Here is a 25,180-nt window from a genome sequence, read left to right as displayed (position 1 = left end):
AATGAAAAAGTATTTTTATGTTTATATCCTATTTGAATAACTGTAATAATATTAGTATTTGGCTGTAAGTAAATTTTATAATTAGCCCTTTCACGATAACTGCGGTATTGCTCTTCTGCAGGGCAAATTAATAATGTTTGGCGAAGTTTTTGTTGATAGATAATTAAATGACGCATATTAAATAATTGCTTTTACGTCATATTTCACCAAAGTATATCATTTTGCCCTGCAAAAGAGTAGTACTGCAGTTACCGGGAAACGGTCTATTAATTTTTTACACTTGTGAATCTGTCCATTGATTGGTCAATTTACGGTATATGCAGTAGGCCATCTTTTGGCGGCATTTTTCACCGTAGATGTTGACAAGGGAAGACGTGTTGTACTAGCGCCTTTTGTCTGATAGATTCCTCTTGTATGGCGACGTCACAGTGACCGGAAGCCATGACACTGCATTCCTTACTTAGGACCTCTGTCATTATTGAACAATCAACTTAAGAATAAAAGAACTAAAATAACACAAGGACCATCTAATTATTCTTTTGTGTTACATGTATCTGGCATGTATGTCACAAAAACAGAAGCAAACATCTTTAGAAATAAAATCTAAACGTCACATGTGATGCACATCCACCAGTGTGGCCACAACTACCGATTAAACTATGACCAAAGTTCAGGGTTAGGGAGAGGGCTTATATAGACAATATGCCATCTGCCCAATCCTTCATTATTTTTAACTGTATATTGATTTAAAATCATACATAGGATTCAGTTTTAGGTTGCTCAATTTTACAAGTGGGAAACAGTGATACTGGCCCAGCTATTGTAAAACATGGGTTGAGATATATTCAATCTACCAATATAAGACTCAAAGGACTTTCAAATGAACAACTAGCTTATGATCTCTTTAATCGATTTTACTGAAAAGTATTAACATTTTAATAATAATAGGAGCCTAGATATCAAAAAGTTAAATGAGGAAATTCTTTGTTAAATACACTTTTTGTGAATAAGGCTGTTACCTTTATTGATTCAGACTAAATTTCAGACAACTGCTATCTGTCTAGTGTGTACCTTAATGCAAGGCATTTGTCTATAATTCATGTAGATTATGTTGCAATGAAGGCATTGGAACTCGGGTAAGCTACACCTTATAGCATAACACTTTTCATTACCGAGTTATATTATGTGTACATTAAACTATACACGAGATCAGTAATAGATAGAGGCTACTTTAAAAAAAATATTCATTTTTATTGGTGATTTACCAGTTACTTATCATCAAGTTTGTCAATTACATCATCAAAATTGTCAGTTAGATGTTTTCATGCAGAATCATTATGTTCCTATCAAATAAGAATGAACCCAGACAGAATGGATGTACAAAGTTTGTAATGCACGGTAGAGCAATTACACAGCTTATACCTGTAACAGTGTGACTTTGATCCGCCTCTTCAAACTTCAAACCACAAGAGACTCAGTCTAGACTGTGATGTCACATGAGAAATTTTTTCCCTAATAGCATGACTTGTTACTAACTAATCTGTTCAGATTCACAATGTATTTGCTAGACAAAGCTTCTTACTATCGTCAGTGAGGTTTCATCTCTTCTTAGGTACATATAGTTCCATGGTAAAAATATAAAGTGATAATTTTTCCTTAGAATGATCTCCTCATTAATAAGTCATGGCGTATTCTCGTGTTGTAAGTTGTATGTTTCAAGTAATTTTCTTTATCGAAATACATGGAAAATTACATGCCATTTCACTCTTGCCTAAATATTAATGATACTTGATACATTAATATTTAGGAAAGAGTAACATGGCATGTAATTTTCCATGTATTTCGATAAAGGAAACTACTTGAAACATGAAGTATATTTTTTAAAGTTCTCGCTTACAAAAAGTGACTTACAGTATATAGTATAGTACACGGGGATTTAGATCACTTTAAATAATCCGACTGACAAAAAATGGGGAATAAAAAAATAAAGGTATGGAACTCCTCATGTAGGGTAGCTACTATCACCAATGAAATATCAATGAATCAAAGGATTTAAAATTAACTTTTATTCATATCTCTTCACATATAAACAAACCAAAGTAAATTACTACCAAAGTTTATTCCGAAATTCCGTATACTAGTACTTCCTAATACATACTGAAATCAATTCCAAAGAATGGGTGGACTTTAAAGTCCTGAAGAAAAGCCGTAAATTGAAGTTTATAAAATGTTTATTTCTTTCCATAATATAAATCACAGATATCTTAACTGTGTGTGTATTCTTGACAGATACATGGATTTAAAACACTCTTTTCAACGAAAACAAAAAAAATATCGAAGGCATGGAATCCGAAGATTTTTTTGAATATCAATAGATAATCAGGGTCACGCTTTTTTCATCGTCGTAATACATAGTCAGCGAATGGTTGTCGGCTGCTCTTAAGAAATCTTTAGCTGTATATTGAACAAAATAATGTCATATTTAAAGGAGATGAGCCTACAAACGCGCTTAATTTTACAAAACACATGTTCAAAATAAACTTTTCGCTTCCATTATTATGACTGTGATTTGACCTCAACAGACCTGTTGAATATTACAATTCATCACATGGTGTCCAGCTGCTAGTGAACTCGTGAAAACAATATTCTAAAACGTGACTTTGATCTAAATCACGTGTTAGAGCGAGTATGGTTGGTCTGCCATTTGCAGAATTTAGTAGATTAAATCTGCGAGTCCTTTCACTATTTACCAGAGACATCACTGTAATTGTTGTAAACTGATACACCATACACATTTTAGCATTTCTAGAGAGAGAGAGAGAGATGACGCTGATCAATTGCCCCGCCTCCTATTAATATTGATTATGTGACCTAAACACCACTCCAGAGATGTCCAATTCCGGACGGTGACACTAATGCATCGTTGCTTCAATTTCGATTCTTGGCACCAAGGCATTGCTTTTGTACAAATGTTCTATCTAATATACGGTAGCCTAGTGGTAGTGCAATCGCTAAGTGATTGGGAGGCCAAGGTTCGATTCTATCTCGCCGCGTCAAACCTAAGACGTAAACATAGGTAGTGACGGTTCCCTTGCCAAGCGCCCGGCACTAGAAGTGAAATTCACTGGTCTTTCCGAGGTCACGGTAGCCGTTGGCACGGTAAAGAACCCTCACTGCTCAATGGCCCTAAGTGCCGAGTAAAAGTCTAAATTTGAAGCCCTTCGCCGGTATATGGCGACGTCTCTATTTAGTAAAAATGAGGATACCCACTGCGATACTGCTCACTGGAAAAAGAGAATTTAATTATTATAATGCATAGAGAGTGAATATATTGATGACAATTACCGCATTTCAAATATCAGCTATCAATTTTGGTCTGTCTGTCCGTCCGTCCATTTATCAGTCTGTCTGTGTGTAATCCTTTCGTTTCCGGGCGATACATCGAGAAGCTTAGAGCTTTTGTCGTGATATTTTATACCACAAATGCCCGTGGCAAAAAAAAAAAGGTCAAAATGTCAAAGATCAAGGTCATAAAATCATACATGTTGTAGTTGATAACCACATTATATTTGTCCGATAGTAGTAAAGTAAAGTAGAATCGCTATCCTGATTAAGAATAATTATACGTATCTTTAATCACAGAACATCGCATATATTTCCATTGCCCACCTTAACTTTGCTGCTTAAAATGAGAAAGTACACCACTAATCATTTCTGACCCTGAGACAGAGGACTTCGATAACATATTTGTGTTTTATATATGTTTGGTTACACAAAATTTTGTCAACAAACAATGAAAATACAGATATGCGTCCAAATTGTGACCATCTAACGTATAACTCCAAAATATTCTGTTCCTATACATACATTTTATTAGATGAAATGTAAAAACTATTTGAATATTATAAACTTATTTTATTCAAAATATTTTCTTCAAGAAAAACAATCTTAAACATCTAAGTTATTATACAAAAAAAGTACAATACAGAAATATTTAGCACTTGAGTTGAGTCAGAAAAAAACTAAATTAAGTCCCAAGAAGATAACTGTCATGGCTGCCAAGGGGATAGCGCTGGCACTAAGCCAACAAGCCCATGACACTTGAGAAACTAACATTTGAAACATCCCCATGTTATTGAACATCGTGTGTTCATCCAGCTTTGTGTGGTTGGTAGTAAAAATGAGGATACCCACTGCGATACTGCTCACTGGAAAAAAGAGAATTTAAGTATTATAATGCTTAGAGAGTGAATATATTGACGACAATTACTGCGTTTCAAATATCAGCTAGCACAAGGTTTCCGTTTCGTATTATACTGCAGTTTATCGCAAATAATTCGTCGGGGACGATATAATCCTAGGATTTGCTGAAAATACTTTGTCGGATACAAAAAGATCGAAGGAGATATCAAATGAAAAAGTCGAAGATAATGAATTATGAGCAATGTCAATGTCCTGTGAACTATACGAAACCTGAACAAGGCAAAAACGTAGACCCCTGGACACCTCAGAGGTAGGATCAGGTATCTAGGATGAGTAAGCGTCCCCTGTCGACAATTCACATCCACCACGAACCCTCTGTATTGATCAGATAACACATTATGATCGTTAGGGCCACCGGAGATACCAGTACTTCATTTGAGAAAATATGATCCTAAGTCTTACAAGAGATATTTCATCTGAGAAAATATGATCGTAGGAGTTCCTTGAGATATTTCATCCAAGAAAATATGATCGCAAGAAGAACTTGAGATATCTCATAAAGACAGTCTGATGAAAAGAGTCACCTGAGATACACATATATTAAAATAACAGTAACTTGATCCGAAGAGCCGTATCACGTTGAGTTGACTTGCGCGGAACATCAGATCAAACGAAACACGGAGAGTCGTGTTTGATCTGATGACCCGCACATGTCAACGAGACGCGACACTGCTCTTCAGATCAAGTTACTGTTATAATGATTAATTTATTCTATACCCTCTACAATTAGCAAAATATTATAAAAAAAATTTTGGGATCAATCATACAATTTTTATCCATTAAACGAAATACATGTACATTTTCAAAGAACTATTTGATAAGCAAAAAAAGTCATGCATGCTTTGTACTACGTCATCAGTTTCAGAGAAGGGTGATATGGATTCAGAAATCTCAGTGTGGTGATCCGAAAAGTCGGATCACACTGTTAGAAGATTGCATAAAATCAACAGTAAAACTGAGTGATACACAGTTGGGTATATAATAAATGTATTTCTTCTAAAATATATGATGGTAAGTTACATGAGGTATTTAATCTTAGGCATGATAGTTGGTCTTCCCTTAGATATTTCATCTTAGGCATGATAGCAGGTCTTCCCTGAGATAATTCATCTTAGGCATGATCGTAGGTCTTACCTTAGATATTTCATCTTAAGCATGCTCGTAGCTCTTACCTGAGATATTTCATCTGAGACAACATGATCGTAAGAGTTATCTTAGAATATCCATCTAAGAAAATTACTACCCATAGACTCGCTAGAATAATTTCATTTGAGACAACATAATCTTAGGGGTCAACTAGGATATATGGATAAGTAGTACCGGTAAATATTTTCATACGACAAAGGGCTGAAGAAATAATGTACAATGCTAAAGAATATGAGGAAATTCGGAGAAATTCTATGAAGCGTAAGAATTTTTCGATAAAAATTGTGGACATGTAGACTGGTGGACAGGTCGACAAGATGACAAGTCGACGGATTAACAGAATGTTTGGTTGACAGGTCGACAGGTTGACAGATTGTTTGCTTGACAGTCAACATGTATCCAGGAAGACAGTTCGACGGGTTGACAGGTTGAAAGATTGTTTGCTTGACAAGTCTACATGTATTCAAGAAGAAAAGTTGACAGGTCGTAAGGTAGACGAGATGACGAGTTGACAGGTCAGCAGTTTGACGAGTTGACAGGTCGACAGCATGACAAGTCGACGGGTTGACAGAATGTTTTGTTGACGGGTCGATAGGTAGACGAGTCGACAGGTTGACAGGTCGACGGGTTGACAGATCGACAGGTTAACATATTCTTTGCTTGACAGTCTACATGTATTCGGGAAGTCAGTTCGACGGGTTGACAGGTCGACAGGTTGACAGATTGTTTGCTTGACAGGACCTGTCGACCTTTGTGATGACAATACAGGTTAAGTGTCAAATTTTCAACCATTTAGGGAAAAACTCTTCTTGTAGACTATTTTCTCTGGTTGACTATTTGATGTAATAAGGCAAAACACTCACTTTTTGTTTTCTAAAGGGAACTATTTCTTTCCTTGTTTTAAATTTGAAAGATGTTTATCGGTTTTACGGATCTACTTTTCCGTATACCCTAGTTGAACTAATCTTAGGTACAACGTGAAAAATCATCTAAGACAATTTGATCGTTAATCTTATCTGATGATATCTCATCTAAGACAATATGATTGTCAGATTAACCTGAGATATCACATCTAAGACCATTCGATTGTAGGTGTTACCTGAGAGAATGCTAATAAGGAGAGTCATTACATGGGTTAGCAGCATGTCAGCAGCAATGGAGAGGAAAAGGCACATAAGAATGAGGACCACCGTCAGAAGCGCCATCCCCAGGGCCAAGACACAAAACCCCCGAGACCGACGGATCCAGTTGTGTCCTGAACAAAAAAAATTAGACGGTACAAAAGCAATGCATGTTAATGTCTTATAACCAAATGGCTATTCAGATAAATAATTACATGTGTAGAATGCATTTATCATTGAAATAAAACAAGTAAAAAACAAAGAATAAAGAATGCAAAATATCCCACTCAAAGTAATTCGCATGGATGATATTACTTTTATTATTATTATTATTTTTTTTTGTTGAAATACTGTGGCTGTACAATAAAATTTGCTCATAAGATAATCTTTGAGTACAAACTAAATAAATAAGTTTAAATAAACTTCGTTTTTCATAATAAAATTTCTTTTTTCTACATATTTCACTGATTTTTGTTAGATGAAATAAAAATGTGTGAAAATAACGAACAACGATCATTCTAAAAAAAACCACTCAAGCAATGTAAATTATCAGCAAAACCAACACGGACCTCTGAAAACAGAGTTGGGATCAGGTGCCATGAAGTAGAAAGCACCCCCTCTCTACCCTGCCTTTGTCATGGTCGGATAAACGGAAAAAATTCCATAGGCTATTCAGTGTGAAAATAATGGCCTTAGTTATTGTATGAAAAACGTCAGTTAACAAGTTACTTAATGGCAGATGGTATTTGCAGACAAAGTCATTGTATTGACCATAGAATTTGCGAAATGTTGACGAGATTTTTTATATCCATGTATCATCGACTTATTTGTCAATAGCCTGTCTCGTTTTAGAAATTGTCCATATGCAGAACTTGCTCTTTCTAAACGAATCTACTGGGAGACAAAAACCAGTTGCAGGTGACCAGTTGCAGTAGCATAGTGGTAGGGCGTTCGCGGTTCAATTCACGTTCCCAGTGCCGCATTACAGCTAAGACGTTAACATAAATATTGACTGTTCCCTCGCCAAGCACCCGTATTAGAATAGAGAGTCTCGGTCTTTCGTAGAAATCTTACAAAACCTAGGTACCTTGTCACAGTAGGCGTTGGCAGGGTAAAAAAAAGTCAGTGCACAATGGCCTTGAGTGCCGAGTAAAGGTCTAAATTTGAAACTCTTCATGGTATATGGTGACGTCTCTTATGATTGACAAATTCTTGCAAGGGACTTGCAACAACATACAAATAATATCAATCAATCATATGCAAGTGATAATAGTATATTAATACAAAAATAAGTGGAGTTGACGATTCGATATTAAAGTAGACGTTAACACGTTTATCAGAAAGTTTAGTTGTCAGTTTGCCATCAATATCTTTTTCTAGTAAAATATCCAAATACAAAATAGATGTGTCAGAGCGTTGTGTCATTTATTTCAAGTTTAATTGCATATATCAAATCAACGTAAGAATGACACTGGATATCAAAATGCCGTTGATATATCTAAATGTCGATTTGAAGGCCACAGCAAGAGACTTCTTTTCATGTAGAAGTTTCATATTAAATTCTGCTTCATATAAAGACAAAAACAAGTACCGGTTTGCTAATAATGGGGTAAAATTAGGGACGATGTGAATTCTAATATTGTTGGTAGACTTGGTCTTCCAACCAGATAGATATTGTCAATGAGAACATCAAGCATCTTTTTAATATCAACCTTGGAGTACTTTTGTATAGAACCGGAATGTTTTTAACAAAATAAGTTTGCTGATGACCAATGACAAGGTATGCAAATTTACGTTTCATTTTCTATTGATGAAGCAGTTGTTAAGAATGTCAAAAAGTGTGGTCTTTAATTTATCATGGGGAATGGTTTGATAAAATGTTGGAAAGTCGTTGTTTTGAATCTATTGGTTTTGTTTAAACTTAGAACATGTTGCTGTACAGTACATCCGAAGTTTCTCTTTCACTGGGAAAAAAATCAAATAAACAATTGCAAACAATGAAGTTTTCACCAAATTGAAAGCCAGAATGAAAATCGACGGCAAACTGTTTCCAACGATCAGGGTTTATGGAATTAATGGTCTAATCATTTAGAAACAAACATCAGCATATCTCTGGAGATGAAATCCAATAGAATTTTCTTTTCTTGTTGACATCTTTTTTGAAGCTATTCTCTGTTCTTTATTCAATGAACCAATATGCCGTTTTGATTCAAATAATTTTTTCAAACTGACACAGACACAGTGAATAAGTAAAATTGATAAATAAAAAGAAAAAAAATAAGTGTGTGGATTAATTCATCATTTAAACTGTTATGAATAGAGAACTTGCTTGCCCCACTGCTTCAAAGCAATTAAAATTGTTGTTGGACTCTCTTACCGAATGAAAGAAACAGGTATGAAAAAAAAAAATGTAAAATCAATTTCAAACTCGTACAAAATATGGCAATGTTTGTCATCAATGTTTGGCACACAAAATTAGTCCCAAAAGAAAAGTTGGGAGAAAATTTGGATATGAGATGGTCTCAGTTCGTGAAACATGGAAACCATATTACATAGTTTTATATTTCCCATGGGTACAACAAGTTTGTTACAAAATTAAATGTAATAAATCTTCAAAAGCTTAGCAATTACTGTAAACCAACTATTATTCGCGTCATCTTTTATTCGCGAATCGTCACTTTGAAATCAATCTGCGACAATTATTTTTCGCGACTGAGGAAACATTCTCTACAAATAAAAAGCGAAATAATCGGTTCGCGGCGATGAATATTCGCGAGATAAAATAGGTCGCGAAACTCGCGAATATTTCTCGCACGCGAATAAAAGTTGGTTTACAGTATTCCTTTTAATAAAATGAGGTAATCGGGAAGTAGATTACACTGATGTACGCTAACTCTCTCTCTCTCTCTCTCTCTCTCTCAACATGTGACACGGAATATTGGACTTTTGCGAGAAGCAGTGACTTTTACAGTCTACGGCTTACTTTGACATTTAACTTGCCTTGTGTACGGAGGTACGGTTTTGACAATAGCCAAGAAAGTCTTAATAGTGGTTATAGGTATGGTGTTAAGGGCAGTAACATGATTTACCGGCATGCAATCAACGCAAGAGATGATGGGATCCATAATTAAATAATTTACCTTATTCGTGAGGGGTAGTATCTCCTTCCAATCTCATTTTCTGAAGGAATCAAATAAGGAAGAAAAAACCATTCCGGAAGGAAAACTAAGCAAGAGTTCATCAATGTGGGAAGGGTGGGGGTTGAGGGTAGGGTGGTTGCTGGTCCCTTCCTCGACAACGTAAAATGTGCTTTGAAATGGCCCATTATTATCGTTTAATTAACTGTTAAGCTCAATATTTATATCGCAACAGAGCTTCCATATATTGTCCTAGCGTAAAAGTAAGTCGTCGATTGTAAAAGTCAGCGCTTCTCGCAAAAGTCCTTTACTGACCGATTTTAAACAATGTGAATAATTGACTTTTCTATAAACACTCGTGTTCGCATTAATATTTCTAGAGCAGAAATAAACGAATTGATCTTTTTCAAATGAAAAAAAAAGTTGATTTTATTGAGTAAATTCAACAAGTCTTGAGAATCTATATAAACTAATTTAACTTTAATTTAGATAAAGCAAATATAAAACCTTACAATACTGATACCCTCTGTTCATATGTAGATACAACGGAGATCTTTATTACACATTTACTGTTTACTTCTTTTTTATGCCTTTTTCTAAAAAAAACTATTGGTTGTTTAAATAACAATATAAAAATATAAAATAATATGATAGCCCTTCACATTAATTTTATTCAATAGAATTTGAACTTTTCTGCAGCTTTTAATAGTTTAACCTTTTGTATATACCTTCTGGTTACCATGGCCTCAAGAGTGAGATATAATGTTGATTAATAGTCTCAAGGCTAAGCTGGAAATTCTTAGGTCACATAAGGCTATATTTTCAATGCAAAAATAAAATAACTAAATTTAATCTAAAATTAATTTTAAAAAAGGATGTAAAAATTCTATTAATATATATATATATATATATATATATATATATATATATATATATATATATATATATATATATATATATATATATATATATATATATATATATATATATATATATATATATATATATATATATATATATATATATTCTGGTATTAAAATTTAATCTCCAAACGCATGACTTGAACAAAATTGAATCAAATAACATGCTTGCTTAATAACATCTTACAGTGGTTATTTGTTCTTATCAAAAGGAGATTTTTTAAGGTTAACCCTATATTGAATATAAACGTATATATGTTCAATTTTGATCTCTTATTGTGGTCCGATATTTGCCCTGGAAGCCATGATTTAACTAATTATGAGGATACTGAATGCTGATATGAATAACACCAATATGATATGAATAACTGTTGTCCATTTTTGGGTGAGAAGAAAAGATTTGTAAAGATCTCTTTGTATTTTAAATATATTACCATATATAACAATTAACCCCATATTGTGACGCCACCCTAGTTTTGAGGACCATGACTTGAATTTACACTACATGGATGCTTGCATACAAATATATGTAATGAAATATATGGAGATAACGAACAGTATTCAAGCTCAAAAGTCCATTATACACTACAGAGCAAACACGGACCTCCAAACATCAGAGGTGGGATCAGGTGCCATGGAGGAGTGAGCATCCCCTGCCGACCGGTCACACCCGCCGTGTGCTCCTTGTCATGATCGGGAAATAACGGAAAAATCCGTCGACAATTCAGTGTGTAAATAATGGCCTAACAATTAGTATGAAAAACGTCAGTCAGCATTTGACTCAATGAAAAATTGTATTTGCTGACAAGGTCATTGCATGGACCATAGAACTTACGAAATGATGACTTTAAACGAGACAGCTGATATTCTTGTTTCATCAACTTATTTGTCAATAATTTACCTCCTTTTAGAATTTGTACATACGTAGAGCATGCTCTTGCGTATCGAATCAACTGAGAGATATATACCCCGTATGCAGGTGATGAAGGTATATTGCTGCATAAGTAAGGGAAGTTGACGATTGAAAAGTTAAAGTCATCACGTTTATCATAAAGCTTGGTTGTTAGATTACCATTAACGTCTTTTTCAAGTAAAATATCCAAATATGAAACAGATGTTTCAGACTCTGTGGTATCTTTTATCTCAAGTTCATCAGGATATATCGTATCGACATAAGAATGAAAATAGCCATTGTTAATTGACAACACATCGTCGATATATCTAAATGTCGAGTTGAACGCCACAGCAAGTGTTTTCTTCTTTTCACGTACAAGATTTTGGACAAATTCTACTTCATATGAATACAAAAAAGTCTGCTAATAACGGGGCGCAATTGGTACCCATAGAAATTCCAAAAGATTGTTGGAAGACCTGGTCTCCAAAAACCACATAGATATTGTCAATCAGAAACTCAAGCATCTTTTTAATGTCAACTTCAGAGTACTTGTGTGTACAATCAGAATGTTTTTTAACAAAATAATTTTGCAAATGACCAATGACAAGGTAAGTATATTTACGAGTTCCATTTTTATTGAAAAAGCAGCTGTCAATGATATCAAAAAGCCTGGACTTTAATTTATCGTGGGGAATGGTTGTGTATAAAGTTGAAAAGTCGTAAGTTTTTAAGCTGTTGATTTTGGTAAAATCTTGTGATTTCAAATTTTCCAAAAGTTCCTTGGAATTTTTAAGTATCCACATCTGATTTACACCACTTCTCGAATATATTGTTGCACAGTACTCTGAAGTTTCTCCTTCACCACTGTTAATATCTTAGTGAGGAGTAAAGATAGAGGCTTGGTAGAACATTTACTGGAACCCGCTATGTATCTTTGTTTGTTAGGATTTTTATGAAGTTTCGGAATCCAATATAAATATGGTAATTCGAATTCATTTTGGTTGTTTGGAATATTAAAAATATTCAAAACTGACATATGATTTTGAAGAATTTCTTCCTTAGAAAGGGAACTATGAGTATAAGTTGGCTACCAAAACTTACCCAATATATACCTATGTTAATAAATGATCCCCATTCTAGACCCACCATAAGCCTTTGGGCAATGACTAGAACAAAATTCAAAGAACACCAATGCTTGCATGTTAATATGATTAAATATGATGCAGCTTTTTTACAATAATACGACATTTTGTTACGACTCTGTTCTTGGGTTTTTTTTTTTTTTACAGACTTTCCATTTTTCTGATTTTACACTATTAAACCCGCCCCCTCCATTGTTGCCTTGCCCTAGACCAATGGTTTAAAGAAAATTGAATCTAATCTACAATTGATTGCTTTCATATTAGTATGACTTATTATAGTCCTACGTTCTGAAAATGGGGATTATCTTCCATCTATCTATTTGTAAATCTTGACCTCTCTTTTGTGGCCCAAAAGTAATAAGTGTACATATCAATAAATTCCAATCAATACTATAAAGGAGCCACTTGCGTGTAATGATTTTGAAATGCTGGTCCTAACAAAATAAAATCCCACATGTTCTAAAGTCACACTGGGATGCTGCCATGAAATAACTTTCTGTGGACCTTCCTATATAATTCTAAGTTAAATTTGGGTCCTTATTGCGACCCCTTACTAGCCCTTAGGGCGTTGATTTATATAAGCTTTAATTTACACTCAATAATGAAATTTATATTTACCAATATATTAAGTTTCTTCAGAAGATTTTTTTATGATCCTATCCTTTTTTCGTTATTTTTGATTATCCTCCCTGGAAGCAGGGTGTTGCAATTCAATTTGAACAGTGATCTTGAATTAGAAGACACCACAAAGTTTACCACCTCTGTTGGTGTCGTTTCATATTTGGATGTTTTATTGACTATAGACGTTAATGACAATAAATAAATAAATAATAAATAACTTATGGTTAACTATATGACAAACGGGACGACTTAAGCTTTTGATAGTCAACTTCCCTTATTTATATAGTAACATTCCAGTATTTCTGCATATGGTGTTTTTGTCTCCCAACTGATTTGATACGTACGAGTATTCTCTGAGTACGATGATTATTTTTTAATCCGAGGCTAGTGAAAATAATTACATGTTACAGGGCTTATAACAAACTTGTTTAAAGACAGCATTTTGCACTTTCTATGGTCGTTTACAAATTTAAATTTTCATTGGGTCGTATTTTGACTGACATGTTCGATACCAATTGTTAAGTCATTGTTTTATATGCTAGTTTTGACCACAGATTACTCCGTTTACATGATGAATATAAAAATATCAAGGCAACTGTGACCTGTCGAAGGGGGAGACTTACTCCTCCTAAACATCCGATTCCACGTCAGGGGTCCGTGTGTTTGACCCTGTTTATAATTCGTGTTTTAAAGGATTTTTGAGATCGATCAGTGAAAGTTATTTCTCTTTTATCATTTTATCTTTAATCATCATCATTCATTGCTTTGAGTAAAATTTGGCTGAAATGGGAATAGTGATTCTGGAAGTCAAAATTTTGAAATGCTTACACACGACAAACGATACACATCACTCAACAGACGAAATTCTTCGATCAGATGAGCCTCCTTGAACCATCGGCTCAGGTGAGCCAAAAACTCAAGCAACAGAAAATTATGATTACCAGCAGCTGTTCATTATAAACAGTGCTACAGCTATTGCTTATTAAGAGACATCGAGGATACTTGAAAGCCATGGTTTTCCCCTTAGGGCATGTCTTATTCATTAATCATTAATCCCATCTGACATAGCAGGTAAGAAGATTGTCTTTGTTTGTAAGGATCATTATTTTGATTGTATTTTATAGTAATTTGGATTTAATTCCGCAATTGGTAACCCAACATAAACTCATAGTTCCCGTTCTAAGGAGGAAATTCTTCAAAATTATAGGCCAGTTTTAAAATGTTTTTTTTTTTTTTTATATTCCAAACAATCAAATTTAATTTGAATTACCTATCTATACTAGATTCCTAAACTACATACAAATTCTTACAAACAAAGATACATAGCGGGTTTCAGTAAATGTTCTACTAAACCTCTTTCTTCACTCTTCTCTAAAATGATAACAGCAGTGAAGAAAAAACTACAGGAGTACTGTACAACAATAAGTTCGAGAATTGGTGTTAACCAGATGTAGATACTTTTGTACAACCATTTCCCCACGATAAACTAAAGCCCAGAATTTTTGACATCACAAACAGCTGCTTTTCAATAAAATGGAACTCGTAAATTTACTTACCTTATCATTGGTCAATTGCATAATGATTTTGTTAAAAATACACGCTTGCTGTGGCCTTCAATTCAACATTTAGATGCATCGAACAATTGAACAATTGAACAATTTCTAAAACGATGTAAATTATTGACAAACAAGTTGATGAAACAAGAATATCAGCTGTCTCGTTTAAAGTCATCATTTCGTAAGTTCTATGGTCCATACAATGACCTTGTCAGCAAATACAATTTACCATTGAGTCAAATGCTGACTGACGTTTTTTCATACTAATTGTTAGGCCATTATTTACACACTGAATTGTCGACGGATTTTTCCGTTATTTCCCGATCATGACAAGGAGCACACGGCGGGTGTGACCGGTCGGCAGGGGATGCTCACTCCTCCATGGCACCTGATCCCACCTCTGATGTTTAGAGGTCCGTGTTTGCTCTGCTCCTATTTTGTATTGTTTAATGGACTTTTGAGCTTGAATACTGTTCGTTATCTCCATATATTTCATCGACTACATTCTTTCAATTAACAATATTCATTTTCATATTCGGATATTTTACTAAAATAGACGTTAATGGTAACCTAACAACAAAACATGATGACAAAAGTGATGTCTTTTTTATCGTCAACTTCCTTATTTATGTAGTAATATACAATTATCACCTGCATATGGAATTTATGTCTCCTATTTGATTCCACACACAAGAGCATGCTCTATGTACGAACAATTTCTAAAACAAGGCAACCTAGTCACAAATAAGTTGAAGAAGCAAGAAAATAAGTCTCGTTTAAACTTAACATTTCGATTTAAGTCGACTGTTGACAGACGATTTTCATACAAATTGTTAGGCCATTATTTTCACACTGAATTGTCTTTCCGTTTTGCCCGATTATGACGCAACAAAACATCATTTCTATTATGAATTTTGTCGAAGATTATGCCAGACGTCGGGCTAAATATGAAAAGAAAGATCTGAACACTTAGCCAGAATGGATAAAATGTTTTAGAAATATATTAAATAATCGCATAAGAAATTTAAAAGGCAATAGGCGAACCATCAATCCTTCCGTTTTCACCAAATCGGAAGTGTTTAAAGAATTGGAAAGACTACATAAACAATATGTTATGGTTCCAGCCGACAAGGCTTGTAACAACATCGTCTTTGTTTGCAAGGCTCAATATTCTAACTGTATTTTAGTAGAACTCGGTTTTAATTTAAATCGGAAATCCAACTTATACTCGCAGTTCACTTCCTAAGGATGAAATTCTTCAAAATCACATTTCAATATTTAAAACTTTCAAAATTCCAGTCAACCAAGTTGAGTTCGATCTACACTACCTATATTGGATTCCTAAACTTCATAAAAATCCTTACAAATAGAGATACGGTGCAGGGTCAAACAAATGCTCTATTAAGCCCTATCCTTACTCTTTACAAAAATATCAATTACTGCTAAAGAGAAACGTCAGACGTACTGTGCTATAGTATATTCTAGAATTCTTTTTAATCAGATGTGGATTTTCAAACACCCCAAACAACTTTCAGAAAATTTAAAATCGCCAACATTTTCAAAAGTCAATAACATCAAAACGTACGAGTTTTCTACACTTTTTTTTTTACACCATTTCCTCACAAAAAATTGAAAACTAGACTTTTTGATATCACAGATAGCTGCTTCTTCAATAAAAATGAAAGTCGGAAATTTTCCTATCTTGTGACTGGTCATCAGCAAAATTACTTTGTTAAAAATCACTCTGATTCTACACACGTACTCTGAAGTTGATATTAAAAGGATGCTTGAGTTCCTCATTTATGTAGTCTTTGGAGACCAGGTCTTCCAACAAACTTTTGGAATTCCAATGGGTCCTAATTGTGCTTCTTTATTAGCCAACCTTTTCTTATATTCCTATGAAGCAGAATTTATTCAAAAACTTTTACACAAGAAAAAGGTCGCCCGCGTGGCGCAGTGGTTAGAGCGTCTGCTCTAGAGTCGCGGAGTAAGGAGTTGATACTTACGTCGCGGGTTCGAATCCCACTGTGGGACGTGGAGACCGGTCCTTCGGATGAGACCGTATAAACCGAGGTCCCGTGTCGCAGTAGGTGCTGGCACAAAAAAGATGCCTCACTGCTCAATGGCCGTAAGTGCCGAGTATAGGACAAGATTTGCAGCTCTCCAACGGCAAGTGGTGGCGTCTCCATGTGAGTGAAAAATTCTCGAGAGGGACGTTAAACAACATACAAACGAAAAAACAATGTATTATCAATTAACAATAGTTACTTTCATTCATTTATCGATATACGAGTATCCCAGTGAACTTGAAATAAATGACTCCATAGAGTCTGCCAAATTTGTTTCATATTTGGATGCCTTACTGACTATAGACGATAAGGGCCAACTAACAATCTAATTATATGACAAACAAGATGACTTAAGCTTTTCAATCGTCAGCATTCCTTATTTATTTAGCAACATCCCACTATCGCATCATATGGTGTTTACATCTCCCAACTTATTCTATACTGAAGAGCATACTCCGAATATCATTTTTTAAACCGAGGCAGGATTTCAACAACCTCGTTTGAAGTCAGCATTTCCTAAATGTTATGGTCGTTATAAAGACCTTGCAAATATAACCTATCGTATGGTCGTATTTGGGCTCTCTTTTTTCAACCAATTGTTAGGTCTTTGTTGTTTGTTTTTACTGAATTTGACTACGGAATGTTCCGTCTACCTGATCAATGTATAGGGCTCACGGCGGCGGGTGTGACCGGTCGACAGGGGAAGCTTACTCTTCCTAGGAATTGTATTATAGATTTTTTGAGATCGATCACTGTAAGTTATCTTCGACTTTTTCATATGTATTTGATAAGTGACTCTGAGTGCTATACTCATAATCAGCAAAGTTAATAATAAAAAAGCCTTCAATGGAATTTAAGCCTAGAAATATTAAGTCAATTCATTTAACGACTATTGATTATTTTATGTGCTTTTTTCCCTTTGAGAATATTTTATGCACTCTTGCTATAATCTATAAACCTTCCTCATGCATTTTTGGCGATGAATTGCACCTAGTCTGCACTACATGTATTTCGCCCAAAACAATTCTCTTTACCTCCAACTAAATTCAAATCATAAACGAATATCTGCAGCAGCAAGGGTTTGAGGTTACAGCATATCCTGCTTGCACACCATACCGTTCTCAATAAGATTCCTTTTTCTTTCCAAATGCTGTATATAAAAACATTCTGGGAGACAATTTATATCTCTCTCAGTACTTGAGATATCTCTATATCTCCGTGTGTTACAGCTATTCCAAAAATCAGGAAAGAACAAAATCAGGAATTTATGATTGGATTAAGAGGCTTAAGAAGTGCATAGAGGCCATGCGGATTACATTATCTTTAAGGAATTAAATAGTTTTTTCTGAAAATTATTACTGTTTGTATTTTTTGTACTCGAGCTAGTGGACAAATATTATTGAACAACCCTTGTTTATATATTCCTTAATCTGAAAGTTAATATTACGAACGATATATATATATATATATATATATATATATATATATATATATAGATATATATATCATCATCATCATCATCATCACAGAGAATTCACTTTTAAAAGAATACCCATTTCCGCCCCACCCCGGGGTTGGACTCTCGACCAGCTGAATCAGTCTCCTAGCAGTATAGGAAAAGCACACTAGACCTCACGACTATCTAGGCAATTCATAAAGCTTCCTTTCGATGCCAATGGAATTTTCGTGGCGCCACCTCGGTTTTTGAGGTGGGATCAGGTGCCATGGAGGAGAGAGTATCCCCTCCCGACCGGTCACACCCGCCGTGTGCTCCTTGTCATGATCGGGAAATAACGGAAAATTCCGTCGACAATTCAGGCATAACAATTAGTATGAAAAAACGTCCGTCAGCATTTGACTTAATGATAGATTCTATCTGCTGACAAACTCATTGCATCGACCATAAAACTTACAAATCATGACTTTTAATGAGATTGTTGATATTCTTTTTTCATCAACTTGTTTGTCAATAACTTAACTCGTTTTAGAAATTGTTCATACGTAGAGCATGTTCTTGTGTATCGAATCAACTGAGAGATATACACCCCATATGCAGGTAATAAGGGTGTATTGCTGCTTTAGTAGGGGAACTTAAAGTTAAAGTCATTACGTTTATCATAAAGCTTGGTTGTTAGATTACCATTAACGTCTTTTTCTAGTAAAATATCCAAATATGAAACTGATGTGTCAGCATCTGTGGTATAATTTATATTTCAAGCTCACTTGGGTATATCGTTTCGACATATGAATGGAAATAACTATTGTTAATTGACAATACGTCGTCGATATATCTAAATGTCGAGTTGAAGGCCACAGCAAGACTTCTTTTTCTCAAGTATAAGATTTTGAATAAATTCTGCTTCATATGAATTCAAAAATATGTCTGCTAACAATGGGGCGCAATTTTTACCTATGGGAATTCAAAAAGATTTTTTGAAGACCTGGTCTCCAAAAACCACAGAGATATTGTCAATCAGAAACTCACGCATCTTTTTAATATCAACTTCACAGGACATGTGTGTACAATCAGAATGTTTTTTAACAAAATAATTTTGCAAATGATCAATGACAAAGTAAGGAAATTTATGACTTCCATTTTTATTGAAAAAGCAGCTGTCTATGATGTCAAAAAGCCTGGACTTTAATTTATCGTGGGGAATGGTTGTATACAGAGTTGAAAAGTTGTTAGTTTTTATGTCATTGATTTTGCTTAAATTTTGTGATTTCAAATTTTCCAAAAGTTCCTTGGAATTTTTTTTAAGTACCAACATCTGATTTACGCCACTTCTCGAATATTTTGTTGCACAGTACTCCTGAATTTTTCCATCACTGCTGGTAATATTTTAGTGGGGAGTAAAGAAAGAGGCTTGGTAGAGCATTTACTGGAACCCGCTGTGTATCTTTGTTTGTAAGGATTTTTTATGAAATTTCGGAATCCAATAAAAATATGGTAATTCAAATTCATTTTGGTTGTTGGGAATATTAAAAAAAATCAAAACTGACATATGATTTTGAAGAATGTCCTCCTTAGAAAGGGAGCTATTGGTGTAAAGTTGGATTGCCACTTGTAGAATTAAATCCCAGTTCTTCTAAAATACAATTTAAAAAAATGAGCCTTACAAACAAAGACAAGGTTTTTATCTGCTTTGTCACCTGGGACCAGTACATACTGATCGTGTAGTCGATCTTATTCTTTTTTCACTTCTGAATAATTTAACAGGGAAGGATAGATGGTTTTCACATTGCCCCTCAATCGCTTAATGCGAGATTTTAACAGACATTTGATACATTTAATCCATTCTGACGAAGTGTCAATGTCTTGTTTTTCATGTCTGGCCCATCGCCTAGGGTAATCTTCCTCAGAATTCATAATATTATGGAAATTTTGATTCCAGTTGGGGGAACGGGGTTCCCGAAATTTTGGTCATTTTAAAATAAGTGATTTAAGGTCCTCATTATTAAGTATATTTACGTCACCAGTAATAACGTGTCCAGCAGGACTGTAGTTGTAGAATGAAGAATAACATGAACACAATGGAGGATTATGTATCAGATGCTCAATATCTATAAAGTTTTCTTGTAATTAAAAAGGTTGGAAGCAATAAACAATGTATATTTCTAGGAAATACAAGGTGTAGTCTTCAATTGGAAATAAAAGTGGAATACAAGACTGAACCCTTTTGTGATTAAGAATATTACTTATATTAACTGCGTCAATTCTTTTGTTGGCAGATTGAAGTTAAGGGAAAAACGGGTAGATTTAGCTGTATTTTCTTCCGTAAAACGTGGTGCTTTTAAAAGCCTATGATTTGTAATATCCATAACCACAGATCGGAGCCTGTATATAGGTGACAATGATAAACTACAAAGACATGGGTAACCTGCTACAATTATCATTAATATGATACACTTGACAAAGGCCCCTCTCCTTTACCCAGGAAAAAAATGTGTTATGATGGCAAAATAAATCCCATTTCATGAGAGGAAATTATAAAGCTGAAAAATAACAATCTTTTGCATATTTTTTATTTTTTTTTTATTGTCGCTAATCCAAGATACGCTTTGTATCAGTATTATCTAGAAAAAAGCTACTGTCTGAAATATTTAGTCAAATTTCCATTTGCTTGTAATTAGATTATTTTTATGCGGTTTCTTTTTCGAAGGGAGAGAGGTATGTGGAAATTAGTTTTGTGTTTTTACAAGTTTTCCTATTTCCAACTGACACGCGTACAATTAAAGTTTGAAGAAGAAAAAACAATGAAAAAATAGATGTTAACTTATATTCAATAAAAGTTGAAATAACTGCTAGCTAGATAGATGAAAAGAAAAAGATATAAGTAAAAAAACTGAAAGATGATAGATAGAAAAATAGATGCACAGGTAAGTGGTAAAGAATAAGTAAAAAGTTTACCTTGTGTTTTAAATGGTGGTATGCAATTTTCTTCAGCAAGAAATTTGGTGCAAACCCTTGTTTCCCAAAGTCCAATGACGATGTGGGCCGTGAAAAGCTCTAAAGTATCATAAGTAGAGAAAAATAATTCACTGGAACTATTAGATAAGTTCATTGTGTTCATAGAATGCTCTGCAAAGTCAGTATCTTCAAAATATGAAAAGTTATATTCCTTCTTCCAGTTTTCGTACAACACTGACATATTGGAATCAGAGGCCACATCTTTATGATGTATACTGGAATCTTCAAAACTGGAAGGAACTTCGGTATCTAAAATGGAGGGATCGCTGGTATCTAAGTTGTTAAAGTGAAGAGTAAACTCTAAGTATTTCCAAGACGGGGCAAATATTCCCGCAACAAATATCAGAAGGGTGATACTTGCAGAAAAAAAGCTGATCCGGAGAAAAATGGTGGATTCATAAAATGCTTCATTAAACTTTTCCACCATAATCCCTCTATCTCTGGTTCCCTTGCTTTTGTTCATGTGCATCAGATGTCAGAAACACACGACGATATCTGTTGCTTGTAATCTTTGTTATATATCTATAATCTGATCAATATTTTTACAAGGTTAGCCCTGATTAAAACACACGCTGAAGATGTAGCACCATCTGGAGATGACCGTTAATTACCACTCTTTCGAATTCTAGATTTAGACGATTGTGTTGAGAAAATATGAATCCCCGAACAAGCGTTAAGAAGAAGTTTTTCCTCTTTTCCTAAAGAGAAACATTAGACATGTAATCTTTTTATCAGCCTAATGATATGAAATTTGACTTAGAAAGCCCTTCAGCAAAGCGATAATAAGAAATGATTACTTTAGATTACAATACATTTTACATTAAGATCATATTTATGAAAAGAATACTTTAATTAACTTAAGAAATTTCTTCATATTACATTGAATAAATGTCTTCAATTTTCGGCTCAGCTTCTTCTCAAAAGAAAATAGGAATATTTTGATTGTGCTTAAGTAAAACACCTCGTCGTTTCGAGATACATTTTTCCGGAAGTTGTGTTATTAATATATATCCATTTTTCTTCCCAAATTTCAATGTTTATCTGTCAATTATTTATTTGTTTAGGGTTCTTTAGAAGGAATAAGAAAGGGCGAAAACATGCATTTCACAAGACAAAAAGAATGTGAACATTCTTCAAAAATAAAATGTATTTTATTAAAATAAAGCTCTTATAATCTTTGATTTTTAAATCGTGGAAAGCCGTTCTTTTTGGTCTATTTACATTCTTGTAATGGTTATTACAAATATTTTTTTTTTACTTTTTAGGTACCTTTATACTAGTATAATACAGAAACAACACAACTCACAGTAAGACAATATTTGTATTTAAAAAGGTATTCAGATACATACAGTGCGAGGCGTACAAATGTAAAACTTCATTTTAAAGGGTCACATATATATAGTTTGAAGATGAGTGCAACCCTCTTCTTGCTTTTCTTTTACCTTATCCTGATTCTTGAACCCGACGTACTTCAATTGGTACGAAATGTCCGACAGAATAATTAATTCATATGTTTATACCATGTATAGTGAATAATCAATATTTCAACTGCAAAGTTAAGTGCGGTGTATGCTTTATATAAACCTAAGTATGGTTCTGATGTCAACGTCTTTTTCTTCATTAAGTGGGCAGTAATTTCAATTCATTTTAATGAGTTGTGCAAACCTGTGGACAAGTTTCTTGCCTTTTGTGTCATTATTTTAGAGCTGTGGAATGGATTTCCTAAACCTAGAATAAGATTGTTTTTATAATTGCAGTTTTATACGAACGTCACTGTAGAATTGAGGTAATCAATCTTATACAGAATGATTCCGTTCTATAGGTTTTATATTGTCACTAGGAGTAGATATATGAAATCATTAACTTTAAGGTCAGTGACTCTGAACATAGTAATTTTTGTCACCTAGCACTATAACCATCATGAAGTTAAGGTTTCGAAAATCACTATTACTTTTAAAAATAACATTGCTAATGACGTCTTATAATAAAGGATTACTTTAGTATTTCGTCCCTGATTTTCGTTGTTTTAAATCTTTGGGATTTACTTTTCATTTTTTTAAATATAAAGATGTACAGCATTAACTATTTTTCCTTGTCTACAACTCATAATCAATCATTTTTCTGCACACTACTGTATGTTGATGGGGAATTTTGTTTAAGTTATTGATAGAACTTGTCTTCGTTCATAGTATAGTTGACAACAACAACAACAACAAAATTACATAGAAATAGCAACAATCAATACATGAGGAAGCCTCTGTTATAAATTGTTGAAATGTCTGCGTTGAAGTTACTAGCTCTGATTCTTAATCGAAAATTCAAATTAGCTTTCCCCTCTCTGTAATCAGACATTTTCTTTGTTCTTGTTTTAGTGTTGTTTTATCTAATCTAGATTTAAATGCAGCCACCGATGGGGCTTTTTTACCATTTAATTCGTAGTTAATTCCATTTAATTGTATTCTTCAGATGCAGTTCCTAATTTTGAGTGGAAAGACTTCTTTCTGTATATATTAATCAATATGGATACAAAAAAAGTCTAAAAAAGACAAATTTGAAGACAATTTGAAATCAGAAAATTTTACCAAAATTAGAAGCATCAAAGTGTATGACTTGTTAACACTTTATATGCACCCATTACTCATGAAATGAGAGACCAGACTTCATGATAGACAACTGCTTTTTCAGTAAAAATGGAACTCTTAAAATTTCATATCTTGTGATTGGTCATGTTCAATTTTTGTTAAACATAATTTTTATTTAAGTTGATATTAAAAATATTCTCGATTTCTTCATTGATAAAACCTCTCTGCGGACGTCGGAGACCAGGTCTTTCAACAATATATTGGGATTTCCATGGATATAACTGTGTCCCTTCACTAACGGATCTATTTTTGTACTCTTATGAAGCAGGATTTATTTAAAAAGAAAATAAAAAGAAAAAAAATTCTTACTGTATCTTTCAATTCGACATTTAGATATTTCGACGACGTTTTATCAATCAACTGTTTTCATAGTCATACATACCTTTATTTGATATCTCAAAGTGAACTTAAAATAAGAGACACCACAGTGTCTACACATCTATTTCATATTTGGATGTTTTACTGGAGAAACACATCTTTGGAAAACTGACAACTAAACTTTATGATAAAAGTAATGACAGAGAAGGCTACTCCTACTTGATCTGATCTCACTCCTGATGTTATCAAAGTACACATTACACAGACTAAAGTGGCTTACATAAATTTTATATGAAATTCACATGAATTTCATGTGAATTCTTTGCATGAGAAAGAGACGGAAAACAAGACATGTGAAATTTATGGGAAAACTTTAAGCCATTTTGACATAACTTTCATATGAATTTCACATGGAGAGCATATCGCATAAATATCGTGCAAAGAAAACTTCACATGAAAGTTCTAAAAAAAAAATTATGTGAATATCATTCAAACTTATTCACATGATATTGGCATGAAAAAATATTTATATAATTTTTACATGATTTTCACATAATTTTTCAAATAAAAAGATAATCACATGAATATCATGTAAGCAACTTTTCCCTGTGTATAGTTCTTCTTGAATTGAACTTTTGAGCATGATTTGCTTGTTATCTTCACATTTTAATATGCATATTTTGAAAATGCATACATGATTTTAAATTTCAAACAGATGATCCACTGTACTACCATGAAAAATCTAATAAGAACAAAATAGATTTTTTTTTTACTTAAGTTTCCCAACCTTACTCTTCACCTTACTCTCCACACAACTTTGAGGAGTTGCAGTTTAAACCAGTTATAATTCTTGTTGCTTGAACTGAACATCCTTAAATA

The 25,180-nt window shown here is 33.7% G+C and overlaps 1 protein-coding gene across 1 annotated transcript; it reads right to left on the bottom strand.

Annotated features, from left to right (window-relative positions):
* Positions 1–4,011: 4,011 nt before the first annotated feature.
* LOC133191272 (uncharacterized) lies at positions 4,012–21,804 on the bottom strand. Its single transcript, XM_061327026.1, has 3 exons — positions 21,282–21,804; positions 6,509–6,664; positions 4,012–4,208 (listed from the first exon to the last, which is right to left on the bottom strand). Exons 1-3 carry the CDS (start codon positions 21,802–21,804, stop codon positions 4,012–4,014), a joined length of 876 nt encoding a protein of 291 aa, XP_061183010.1.
* Positions 21,805–25,180: the final 3,376 nt, after the last annotated feature.

This window comes from Saccostrea echinata, unplaced genomic scaffold (genome assembly GCF_033153115.1).
Source record: "Saccostrea echinata isolate AGI-Se365-2 ecotype Australia unplaced genomic scaffold, CSIRO_AGI_Sech_v1 ptg000023l, whole genome shotgun sequence".
NCBI classification, from domain to species: Eukaryota; Metazoa; Mollusca; class Bivalvia; order Ostreida; family Ostreidae; genus Saccostrea; species Saccostrea echinata.
The sequence above is the reverse complement of the archived record's forward strand: the minus strand, read 5'-3'. Positions and strand labels throughout refer to the sequence as shown.

Coding starts and splice junctions, on each gene's coding strand:
- LOC133191272 (XM_061327026.1), bottom strand. CDS start 21,804: ATGAACAAAAGCAAGGGAACCAGAGATAGAGGGATTATGGTGGAAAAG. Junction 6,665..21,281: donor ACCACCATTTAAAACACAAG/GTAAACTTTTTA, acceptor TTTTTTGTTCAG/GACACAACTGGATCCGTCGG. Junction 4,209..6,508: donor CCTTATTAGCATTCTCTCAG/GTAACACCTACA, acceptor TCTTTTTTCCAG/TGAGCAGTATCGCAGTGGGT.